Here is a 13,289-nt window from a genome sequence, read left to right on the forward strand (position 1 = left end):
GACACGTGTTCTGTAGCCTTTTTCCCCCTCTAACTAGCCTTTGTTATGAATTTTATGGCGCCCAGGAGCAGCTGTAAATGCTTGCCAGACAATCTCAGAAACATTGCAAGGCCAACAACACTGCAGCTTAAAAGAGATCCATATGAGAAGTCCTATTCTTCCCGTTGCATGAAGGAATCGCTGCTAAAGAAAAACCGCAGTCCAAGACCAAAGTTGTTCAATAGCTGTGGCCATTCATTAATTTCGATCACACATTACTGTTGCGGGAAAGCAAAAGAATTGCCTGTTCCTTTTGGACAGTTAGCAGTTGTAATTGAAAAAACTACAAGCTCATGGATGCTGCTTGTGATTGTGTCAGTGGAGGATATGTTTCCTTGGGGGCATTGTTGAGTATATTTTACCATCAGTTTCCGTCTTGTTTGGAAAAGCTCAGAGACTAGAAGAATTTTCTATGCAACTACCAGATATAATAATCACCACTGTGGACGGGAAGAGATGAATTATCAGTTCAGTTTGGGTAATTTTGAAGCTGCTGCTGCAATTCAAAAGAGGCTGGATCCAGATATAAATCCGTGAGCGCATTCTGTGGTGTTCATTCGCATTAAACTGTAGGATATTTGAAGTTCCTGCCAGGCTCTCATTTGTTTCACAATCGATCAGGCTTACCGGTATCGATCTGAATCGACAACTTCCAGAACCGACATTTTCTTTGACCGCTGTCTTCTTCTTCCCTTTGCCGGTATTGGGCGAGAAACTGCTCCCGTGTCTCCAATTCCACGCGCTCTTATCATCTTCTTCATCGACAAAAGATTCAGAGCTTAACGAGGAACTGGTATGGATTAAGTCCGATGGTGTCATCACAAACAGAGCAAACACAGAACTATAATCTATGAATTGCAAGGTTCAAGATATTTGCGACTTTTATCCAACGCTACAAGGCCCGCTACATGCCACAGAATTCATTTGTCATTCATAAACCTATGGAGCAGAGAGCATCTGTCGAGCCATTACGATTCAATTCCCAACAGAAGCAACAGTCTTTTCATTTGGTTTGACTGTTCAGGAGTGGAATACAGATACATCAGTTGCAGGAGCTGGGGAGAAGTTGGCTAATGGTTCAAGTGATTCATCTTGGAAACTTAACAAGTTTGATAAGAAGATTGAAGCATCATCTGCAAAAATGTATTTCCACTATTATGGGCAACTTCTTCACCAGCAGAACATGTTGCAAGATTATGTGCGGACAGGGTCATATTATGCCGTAGTCATAGAAAACCGTATATATTTTCATGGTCGCACTGTGGTTGATATGGGGACTGGAAGTTGAATTCTCTCTTTGTTTGCAGCACAGGCTGGTGCAAAGCATGTCATTTTGAGAATGCTGGTTTATCTTTTTCCAAAGGTCTTATTACAGGTCAAACGGTGTCGGTTAAGGCGTTTTTGGCATGTAAATTTGGCACTCCTGAGTGAAAATACACCACTTATTTTGAAGCATGCACTGCACATGCTCAACTTGAATAGAATTTGGTATCGTTTAAAGTTTTCAAAGACAAGAAACTTTCAAGAAGGTGCTAAGAATGCAAGAGTATGGGCATTTCTGGCCTCTGTTTCTCTTAGTTAAGGCCCAGTACATAGACTAGAGTCCAGCTATTCTGAAAATAGGGAAATGTGGTCTAGGACATGATGAGACAGGGATTCTTTCATTTGTAGATTCTCACAGTGGCAAAGAACTTGAATCTTATAGGCTTTCCTATCCCATATCTCAAGTGAATCCTCTGCCAATGACAGATTCAACTGAGCAACGACTACATCTTTTTGTTGATAACAATGCAAGGGCACACTTGTTTCCTAGAACCAATGAAGCATTGACTATGTTTCTTAAACAGATGTCAAATATTTACTTATATTTTGTTGATATAGAAAAAGGATCAATCCAAGGTTATGGTATCAACAATCAGGACATGTCAGATATGGTATTTAAGGATTATTGCTTCAAAACTAGAGAACTGTGGTCTGTATTGTTTCCTTCTGAATTGGAGAAAATTGTTGCCACTGTCACAAAAATCTAAATGAGGTGTGGAATGTCTATAGTGTGCTCAACTATCTACAGGCTCTTGTTGAGAAGTCTGAGATTATCCAGATTCTAGAGGGAGAGAAAGAACTTCGTGTACATTGCCTTCTTGGAGATTATTACAGTGGACTCAAGTTCTTGGCAGCTATAGATGTTAACCAGACAGGTGTTTACAATTCAGTGATTGGAAGCCATATCAAAACTATTTATTATTATAGATTCGCCAACCTTATGTTGAGAAGGTATGTTGAGGCAATACGGGCCTTCAATCAAGTTCTGTTGTATATAATAAAGACCAAACAGTTCCATCAAAAGTCTCCACAGTTTGACCAAATTCTGAAGAAAAATGAACAGATGTATGCTCTATTGGCTATATGCCTCTCTATCTGTCCACAAATGAAGCTTGTTGAGGAAAATGTGAACAGTCAGCTGAAAGGGAAGTATGGGGAGAAGATGGCAAGAATGCAGAGAAGTGATGAGGCTGTGTATGACGATTTTTTTTCATATGCCTGTCCTAAATTTATTACTCCTTCAGTACCAAACTATGATGAAGCTCTTGTAAAAAATAACCAGGATGCATATAGGCATCAGTTGAAGCTGTTCTTATCAGAAGTTATGACATACAAGCATAAGACTCATGCAATTGATCATGATGGAGGAATTATATCAAATGCAGATGTTGACTTTTATATTGATGAGGATATCGTTCATATTGTTGAATCAAAGTCTTCAAAGCTATACACTGATAATTTTATGCATCACATTATCAAGTGTGAAGAGATTATTAGTGATTTGGATAGAGTACATAAAACGGTGGATAGCACATCCAGGACGTGGCATTGGGTAATTAAAGGATAAAGGCATGCTTCTTTGGATCCGAATATTTTGAGGCAAACCAAGGACCGACAAACAGGGGCAGTTTCCTATATTTCTGAGGATTGGAAAACATGTAACATTGAAGACAAACATGGAACTTTAAAGGTCCATCACAGCCACCACCAGAAGGGAACCAGATGTCAGAGAACGAAAATGATTGTAGACTAAGGCTGTTATGCAATTAGAGTCCTAGTTGATTTAGAAGTCTAGAAGATCTAGTAAAATTAGAATCTTAATTGTTTCAGGATTATAGAGCTGTCAATTAACAGTCAGTTGTATTTATTAGTTAGTTAAATGTTAGTAGGTGTCATCATAGGCAGAATCGAATTCCCCTCATGCTAGAAGAGGAATATCGATCAACTAGAATAAGAGTTCTATATATAGCTGTAACAACAATGTAATCAGGGTTGGAGATTTTATAAAACAGAGTGCTGTTTTGGCTTATGTAAAGAACAGAGTTCAGTAATATAAGTTATATGCTTTTCTTCTCAGGATTCATAAAGCATTTCCATGTTCAAGATGTGTTATTTTACTTTTTCCTTCATGTCTTTTTTCAGTTGCTTAGATGAGTAATCACTCATAATTCACTTATGCTGCTCTGATTTCCTGTACCCATCTATGAACTGTGGTTTTATAAGAGTTGTGTTTTGAACATTCAAATGCCACATGCCCTGACTTCTATGTAAAAGCAATATCATTATTTACTGAGGTTTGATAGACTCCATAAGCCCAATGGAAACTTATGTAATGTTTGTCCAGCCTTCATATTTGTTAATGTTATTTCAAGAGAGTTAGCCATCTTATTAATAGTCAAAATCAATAACCCTTTGAGAGAGCCCTCTCAGGCTAAGGAGGCTAAGCCTTAGTCAAAAGATTGGTCTGAAATAGTTACTTGAAGTCTTCCTCGTCAGCAGCCTTCCAGGGCCTGATTTTGAGATAACAGTTGTATTAACACATATGTGTTGAGACAATGCATATGTACTTGGGTGTAAGTAGGTGATAGTTGTAGCATTATGTCTAATGACTATGAGTTGACTATGGATTAGGACACGATTGTTAGTCTTGGTAAAGGATGGTTTCAAAATTGATAGATGTGATTGTCTTGATATTTGGAACATGTGGTCAACCTGTGTGAGCAGTTGCAGGGTAACATGATTGGTATTAGAGTGACAAGGTAAAAATTGATGTGTTTATATAACTATCCATTGGGTAATGTTACAATACATAGTAACAATCAGCTGCAACAAGGTAAAGGTAAGAGAAATGAATTGGGAAATAATTCCTTTGGCTATGTTTGGAAACCCTAATTCCAAACGAATGAGTGCTTTGCATATAGGAAGTCTTCTTAACCTTCATTTTGTCTGACATTATGGGGATATGCGTTATATTCATAAATATGTATTTGACAGGTATAACAACTAGTTTCTAGTTATAGCTAGATATGTCAAAGGAGTTGGAGTTCCTTGGGAGATGGCTTGGATGTGGTCGGTTATAAGGCAACATGCTTGGCACAACAAGATAAGGTAAATAGTGTATTGTTATGTTTATTTATGCACTGGAAATTATGTGTTTATGGTTGTATGATGTAGGGGATTGCATGGAAAAAGAGATTGTCATGAAATATCGAAGAAGGCTCAGGTTGAGCTTTCCCTTGGAGGCTTTGGGAACCATGGGATTGGGTCATGGTGTTTATTGCTAGTCTTGTGCTTTTGGTCTTTTGTGATTTATTGTGCTTGATTGCGGATTTGTTTATGTATGGTGTATGGCCATACCACTTTGTTTGTGGTGTTATATTGTTATTGGTTTTCTCTTGATTGCTTCTTGGTATTGCTTTTTATGTTTTGAGTGTCTTGGGAATTGGTGGGGAAAAGAGGAAATTTAATGGAGCTCGGGAAGAGCTAAATGAGACCTAGAAGGTAATGTAAGATCTAAATGAAGCTCATTGCATGAGTAAGGGAATTTGAAGGTAAGAGTATGACAACCAGTTGGACTGGTTGAGTCCACTGGTGTAAATGGATGATGGCAGGACAATTATGGGAAAGGTAATTAAGGAAGGTAGGGTGAATTGATTTGAGGTGTCATATGCCTTAGCTATGTTGGGAATTGTTGTTCTCGATGTTTCACATTTGTTGCACACACACATAAAGGGAGTTCTCTTAACCTTGACCTTATGATATTTGGTAATTATGTTGTGATCATGATTACGTTGATGTCTATATATGTATACATGTATGTATGTCATATCAGACAGGGTCATCATGGATCATGATTGTTTTTATGCTAATGTTTATATGTATATATGTATGTATGTATATTGTTGTTTGACAGGATCATGCATGTTTACTGTTAATATTTATATGTATCTCTCTCTCTCTCTCTCTCTCTCTCTCTCTCTCTCTCTCTCTCTCTCTCTATATATATATATATATATATATATATATATATATATATATATATATGTATGTCATTATCTCACAGGTTTGTCAAGGATCATTCTATGGAGGAATTATTTCTTATGCAAGCGAATGACATGAAAAGGTTCCTAGTTCATGAGGAATCAAGTGGGAAGAGTAGTCCTGACAAATCTATGATGTCAGTATCATGTGGATATGGATTGATATTGTTTGTTTTTATTATTCCTATGTTTATGTTATGATAGGTAACTTTGATGGATACATCAGCTAAATGAAAGCAGTGAGATTTGTGACATGCTAGGATAAGCATGGATGACAGAGAGACACTAGAAGCAATGTTTCTTAGTAGATACCGTGTGGTTTTGGATGTGTGGTACTAATGTTGTGCATATGTTGTATATGTTTTACATGTTGCATCTTTGTTGTTGTGCTCATGCAATGTTGTGTATATATACTGTGTGTACATGTTGTTTATGCAATGTTATGTACAGGGTGGTACATATATTGTTGTGCGAATATTGCATATGTAGTGTTGGGTATAGATGGTACTATGTACATGTTGTATATGTAGTGCTATGTACATATGGTGTTGTGTGCATGTTGTACATGTGGTGCTATGTACATATGGTGTTGTGTGCATGATTGTATAAGTGGTGTTGTGAGCATGTGGTGTCGTGTACATCTTGTACATATGGTGTTGTGTGCAGGTGGTGTTGTGTACATATTGTGCATATGGTGTTGTGTACATGTGGTGTCATGTACATGTCATGCATGTGGTGTTGTGTACATCTGGAATTGTGTACGCATTTTATAGGTGGTACGATGTACATGTGGAAATGTGTACACATTGTGCAAGTGGTGCCATGTACATGTGATGTTGTGTACACACTGTGTAGGTGGTGCTGTGTATAGGTGGTATTTTGTACATGTTATACATGTGGTACTGGTGTACATTTGGTATTATGTGCATGTCATACATGTTGTGTTGTGTACATGCGGTATTATGTATGTTCATTGTGTAGTCGTGGTATCATGACCTGTGTATTCGTTGTGTTGTACTTTGTATAGTATATTTATATGTAGTATGTTGTGTTGTACACTAGGTGTAGATGTCTGTGTGTTATGTCAGGTGTAGGTGCAGGTATTGCATGGTGTTGTATGTCATGTGTGTTTGTATGTATGTGATGCACGTGATGTGTATGTGCACATGGTTTAGGAGAAGGCACTCTGTGTTTTTTTGGTGTGGAAACCAATCTGGTCTGTGTACAGAATAAGGAAAAAAGTAGAATCTAAGGATTGATTAAAGGATAAGTATCAATATTTTATTTCAGTTTTATTATGCATGTGATTTATGATTTTGGTCTATGATGATTACATGTGATTTATGATTCTGGTTTATTATGGTTACATGTGATTTATGATTTTGATCTATGATGGTTGTGTTTTGAGCTAACCTAATGTGATATGTTTATACATGATGATTTGGTTAAAAATGCTATTTTGACCTGTTGTGACAGGAAGTGAATAGAATTGTAAATGTACCTTATTGACGAGCCACTAATGAGGTATGATTTGAATTTATTTCTATTTATTTTTAATCTAATGGAAATTATGTGCTTGTTATAGGAAAGCATGAAATGCCTGTTTCGGTGGTCAAAATTGACGGCAAGCATTAGCAGTAATAACAAAAGGAAGATGGTCAAAGGACTTTGATACATGATTGGACGATCGACGAGCTCTGGCGATTTTCGAATCAGCTTCCCGCGCTCGCCTGTTCCTGCTCCCCAGGCCCTGCCTGGCAGGGCTGCTGCACCTCGATCCCCTCTCTTGCTTTGGCTGTTCCGCTGGTCCCTGCCCCGTTGGGGCCCAACCTCTACCTCCCGTCCTGCGCTGATCTCCTCACGCTTCCTCCCGCTAACCATTCACCTCTTGAATGGCCGGGCTTGCTCCCCCCCTCCAGACTCTGAGAACAATGAGGAAATTTTCGCCTCCCTCTTTTCTGACTCGGCTAATCCCCGTCCCCGTCCCATAGTGACAAAGTTCATCAAAAAATTCGATGAAATCCCTGAGGTTAACCTTCCTCCATCCCTTCCAAGGAAGTCAGCAATAATACTCGCGGAAAGAGGAATAGTAGGCCAGTTTACTGGCCTCTGGCCCTCTCCAAAATCAGTTCAGAAATGGGTAGAGCGAAACTGGAGCGCGATGTTACAAGGGAAAATAGCCATCAGATTCTGCGGAAGAGGCCATTTCACATTCCTCTTTGAAACAAAAGAAGACAAGAATCTCATCTTCATAAATGACCCCTACTTCATGGATTCAAGAGGTCTTTACTTGAATAGATGGACTCCGGACTTTGATCCGGAAATGGACATTCCAAAGGCAGTACCAGTCTGGGTCCGGCTCCCTCATTTGCCGCTCCATCGTTGGGGAGACGAATCTGTAAAGGTAATAGGGAACGCAGCAGGAAAATACATCGACAGATCTGAGCCAAGGGAGAACATGCACGCGTGCGCCAGGATTTGCGTGGAAGTAGACCTAGGGAAAGGTCTACCGGAAGCTATCAAGATCAAGGTAGACCAATGGACGCATATCCAGCAGCTGGACTATGAGCAGCTTCCCTTCAAATGCAAGGTATGCCACGAGTATGTTCATTTCGCAAATAGATGTAGTAAGTCAAAAATAAATGAATCTATTGATAATGAGGAAAACCCTGAGGGCACATGGGAACCAGTAAAAAGGAAAAAACCTTCCTCCTCCCAAGGACCCAGCTCTAAACCCCCTCCAGAATCCCCCCCTCCCCCTCCCCCTCCCCCTCCCAACCCAACTCTCCCTTCATCCTCCAACCCCTTCGAATCTCTATCCGTTGAAGAACCTTCTTCCCCGCCCTCTTCCCCTGAGTAGCTACCTCTCCCTCCCGTGTGATCTCCCTCCCTTCCCCCCCTCCAACCATAGAGAGAATCCTCACTAGAAACAAATCGAAAGAAGCCAGTCAATCCACAGACCCTCCGAGAAAAGTTGGCCGAAAGTCAAACAAAGAGCTCAGAGATGAAACATCGGCAAAAGAGATGGCAACGGGAGCGCAGCAACCAATGGACTCATATCTAGGCAAACTAAAAGGAAGCGGAGAAAAAGCAAAGGAGAGGAGTGGACCTCACCCAACAATTGGTAAATAATGATCTTGGTCTCTTGGAATTGTAGGGGGATGGGCTCTCCCTTAAAAATAAAAGCAATCAGAGATTTATTAAAACAGGAGCAGCCAGACCTTCTTCTCATCTAGGAGACCAAAATGTCTCAACAAGACTTTCAAAATCATAACCAAAGCTTCAAAAAATTCACAAGAGTATCAACAGGCTCAGAAGGTGCCTTAGGAGGAATAGGAACAATATGGAATAAGAATAAATGGGATATCACTAATTCACAATTTTGCAACTGGTGGGTTAGAACAGATCTAGAAAACAAAGGATCTCAGGAAATATACTCTATATACAACATATACGCACCAAATCATTATAGGGACAAAGGCCGTTGTTGGGACACCATATCCTCAGATCTTCAGTCCGTGCAAAACAGGAATATAATTCTGGTAGGAGACTTGAATGTAATAAGAAACGTGGAAGAAAAGTTAGGAGGAAACTACCACACAGACCCTTCAAGAGACATGATGGAAATCATAATTCAGTCACACAATCTGATTGATATTCCCCTATCCAACGGGAAATATACATGGAGTAACAAAAGAACGGGCTCCTACAATATTAAAGAGAGATTGGACAGATTTCTACTCCAGGAAAGAATTGTAGCAAGTTTTCAGTCTATTAAGAGCAATTTAATTCATGCTTCGGCCTCCGATCACAAACCTGTGGTTTTAAATCTGGACAAAGGCAGAAACTTGGGGCCCCTCCCCTTCAAATATAACAAAACATGGGATCTCAAAGAAGAATTTCGCACTCTCATCCAAAATCAGTGGACCAAGGAAGTGTATGGATCGCCCTATTACATTTGGGAAACAAAGTTAAAATCTCTAAGAGCAGTCATCAAACAGTGGGCAAAGGAAGCAACAATTTTGGAAAATAAAAAAAAATCAGATCTGCTCACGAAGATGGAGCAATGGAATAAGGTTAAAGAGGACATTCAATATACAAGTGAAGACCTAGATTATGAAAAAGAAATGTACAGGGAACTCTTTAGACAAAATAGAGTAGAGGAAGAGGATCAAAGACAAAAATCCCGATGCCTTTGGCTGAAAGCCGGAGACAAAAATACATCCTTTTTTCATAACAATATAAAGCTCAGGCGAGCTGGAAACTAGATAGACAAAATAACAGCTGAAGGAAAAGAGATTAAGGACCAAGAAGAAATTAAAGAAGCAGCATATAACCACTTCAAATCTCTTCTATCTGCTGCTCCTCAGCAAACGGACAGCTCCGACTTTCTTAGTGCAGTAGAGAGAAAAATATCAGATTCTCAAAATAAGGAGTTGGATCAGGACATTTCAGAAGAGGAAATCCGAGCAGCAACCTTCAGTATGCAGCAGGACAAGGCCCCGGGTCCGGATGGGTTCACGGTCGCCTTCTACCGAAATCATTGGGAAACAATCAAAAAAGACTTTGTGCGGATGGTAAAGAATGTATTCAAAAATCACAAGATGGGAGAAAACACTAAGTCTTCTCACATAGCTCTCATCCCTAAGGAAGCGAATCCTCTCTCTTTTGACCGGTTCCGCCCCATATCCCTATGTAATGTATCTTACAAGATTGTAACCAAAATTCTAGCCAATAGGCTCAAAAAACTTCTTCCTCTCCTAATCTCTGAGAACCAGGGAGGTTTTGTCCCGAGCAGGCAAATAACAGATAATGTCATTTTGATCCAAGAAGCTATCCACAGCAGCTTCAACAGAAAAGAAAGAGGAATGATAATCAAACTCGACATGGCAAATGCTTTTGATAGAGTCGATCATCCCTTTTTAATAGCAGTTCTCAAAAAATTCGGGATCTCAAAAAACTTTATAAGCATTATCAATGGGTGCATCTCCAACCCTTGGACCGCTCCCTTGATTAATGGTCACCCCAGCAAATATTTCAGAAGCTCTAGGGGGTTGAGACAAGGCTGTCCTCTCTCTCCCTTCTTATACATCATAATGGCAGAGACTTTGAGCATTCATCTAGAAAACCTCCGCAGGCAAAAAGAGATCACTGGAATAAGGATAGAAAGAGGGACCAAAGAGATCAATCATTCGATTTTCACGGATGACACCCTACTCATTGGGGGAGCTTCAAGCTTAATGGCAAAAAGATTCAAGAAAGTGTTGGATGCATTTCTAGCAGTCTCAGGAGGGAAGTTGAACAACAGAAAATGCAAGATCTATACCTGGAATGTCCCTCTCCAAATCCGGCAAAGAATATCCTTGATACTGGACATTCCAGTGCAAAGGAACTGGAGTTTCTTCTCTTATTTAGGTCTGCCATTAGCTAAAGAAACAGTCAAGGCAGAGATCTGGGTCAAACACATAGAAAAGATGAGAGGCCTCCTGCAGAGTTGGGGAGTGTCTTGGCTAAACTTGGCAGGCAGATCGATTCTTATTAAGGCCATCCTCTCTGCTCTTCCAATTTATCAATATGCGGTCACTATGGCCCCGGCCAGCATCCATAAACACATGGAACTCATCTTGCGAAGTTTCCTCTGGCAGGGAGGAAAACAGGAGACCAAGAAATTTAGCCTTGTCAAATGGGATCAAGTAACCCTTCCATATGAAAAGGGAGGGCTATCCATCAAAATTCTGAGCCTCTTCAATCGGGCTTTGGGTTTTAAGTTGATCTGGAGAATTCTTACTTGCAAAGGATCGTGGTGGGTGGAGGTCATAAAAAGGAAATATCTCAGAGGCCTGAACTCTAATCTTCTCTCTGAACCAATAGCCGAAAGACCTTGCACCCCGGTGTGGAGACTCATTAAAAAAGTGCTCCCCCAATTCATAGAAAACACATCTAAACTCCTTGGAAACGGCAAGGATACTAAAATTTGGTCAGACAGAATTATGGGCTCTAAGCCAAGAAATCTACTCCAAGCTCTCCGACGTTTGCAGATCTGGATGGAAGAAAGAAATTTAACCACCTTGTTTGATATATCAATATGGAATCATAATAATTGGCAAGATTGGAAGGACCTTCAAATCCCCAACGATCTTAGAGATCTCTGGTCCAATCTCAAGTCCTCTCTCTCTGGTTCTGCGCCCACTAATATAGGGACTAAAGACAGGTATATCTGGGATCCCAGTGGAGGAAAATTCACGGTAAAAGAAGGGTACAAAGCACTACAGGCCACTACACAAACAGCAAACTGGAACCTTTCCACAACTGTCTGGAATTCAGAGTGTCTCCCAAAGATCAAACAATTAAATTGGACTCTTCTTAAAGGTAAGATGCTTACTGCTGAGAATTTAAGGAAAAGAGGAATTTTAGGCCCATCAATGTGTTGCTTCTGTCGAGCCGAGGAGGAAAGAATTCAACACATTTTCTTACTATGTCCCTTTGCCCAAAGCTGCTGGAAGCAGGTGATAAGCCCCATGGAAATTGGCGAAAATTTTGACCAGATCTCCTCTCTTCAGAAACACTGGGGGAAATGTTACCCCTTCCCCAGGAAAGGCAAACATAATATCAGCATATTGTGGAAATGCATCCCAGCCACCCTATGCTGGAAAATTTGGCTAGCAAGGAATAAATATGTCTTCAACAACAAAAAGTTCAATCCGGCCAGTATCCTAGCTAAAACAACAGCCATCATCTCAGAAACAATAAGCACAAATCTCATCGCCCTCCCAGATCAGTCAAGCTGGCATCAAGAAGAGATGGATTGGTACAATAAATTTAGCCTCAGTTATACCAACAACTACCATTCCCAAACAAAAGCACACAAGAAAAGGATGCACTGGAAACTCAGAGGATCCAAGGAAGAAGTTAATCAGTGGATCATAGATCAGAAGCGGCCTACTCTGCACTTCGATGGCGCTTCTAAGAACAACCCAGGGAACGCTGGAGCAGGGGGTATCATAAAAGACCATCTTGGGAAAACTATCGTAAGCTATGAATGGGGTCTGGGGAAAGTATCTAACAATGTGGCTGAAGCGTATAGCCTCCTTCTAGGCACCACTATTTTGAATAGGCTGGGAATCAGAAATCCAATCATTTTGGGGGACTCGGCCATTATAATAGCAGCCTTGGTCTCGGGAGCAGAATTCAATAAAGCATCCCTTAGCAATATAAAGCTCAGGATATAGGATAATCTCAGAAATATGGGAGACACGACGTTCAAGCACGTTTTAAGAGAAAACACCGAAGCGGACTTTTTCGCCTCAAAGGCCACCAACAGACAGAGTGGACAAATCAGAGAAAATGAGCACATCTACGTCAAAACAATCCCATAGCAGACCAAGCTGTTCACCAAAGCCTTCGAACAGCATCATTAGCACGCTTCTGAATCCAAGTCACTTCAGTCATCATTCATATCTAGATTTTTTCTGCCTCAATCTTGGCAAGCTGACCTTAACCTGCCCCCTTGAGATTTGTGTTACATCTCTCTCTCAGTCTGCACCCTGGATCGCACTAGAGACCCGATCACACCATGTTTCACGTGATTCCACCTCTCGGAATTTTGGTTTATGTCCCTTCATAATCCTTATCGACTGCATCACTGATACTATGAATGATTTAGAGCCTGCCCAAATCCATGAGCATATCCTGCACCACCTGCTTGCTCATCCTACCTTGATGTGTTATATATTCCTCACTCCCCTCGCTCGTCCCAGATATCTTTCGCCTTCACAAAAGCAAAGCAGAGGAGCAGTGTTTGGTTCTCTGCTTTTGGAAGCCCGCAACAAAAGTAGTGGAAAGCAGTCGTGTTCCCCTAAGTTACAAATCCTTCCCCTCTCTGCCAAT

The 13,289-nt window shown here is 40.5% G+C and overlaps 1 protein-coding gene across 1 annotated transcript; it reads left to right on the forward strand.

Annotated features, from left to right (window-relative positions):
- Positions 1-7,725: 7,725 nt before the first annotated feature.
- On the forward strand, positions 7,726-12,631 carry LOC149194159 (uncharacterized). Its single transcript, XM_089407569.1, has 2 exons — positions 7,726-7,992; positions 9,671-12,631. Exons 1-2 carry the CDS (start codon positions 7,726-7,728, stop codon positions 12,629-12,631), a joined length of 3,228 nt encoding a protein of 1,075 aa, XP_089263695.1.
- The last annotated feature ends 658 nt before the right edge of the window (positions 12,632-13,289 follow it).

Source organism: Pinus tabuliformis, chromosome 2_2, assembly GCF_031772625.1.
Source record: "Pinus tabuliformis cultivar Carrire ecotype Pingquan chromosome 2_2, CPIR1, whole genome shotgun sequence".
Lineage (NCBI taxonomy): Eukaryota > Viridiplantae > Streptophyta > Pinopsida > Pinales > Pinaceae > Pinus > Pinus tabuliformis.

Excerpts from the sequence above, each read along its gene's own strand:
- LOC149194159 (XM_089407569.1), top strand. The coding sequence starts at position 7,726 with ATGGACATTCCAAAGGCAGTACCAGTCTGGGTCCGGCTCCCTCATTTG. Across the intron at positions 7,993-9,670 it reads AGCTTCCCTTCAAATGCAAG|ATAGACAAAATAACAGCTGA; the intron begins GTATGCCACGAG and ends GCTGGAAACTAG.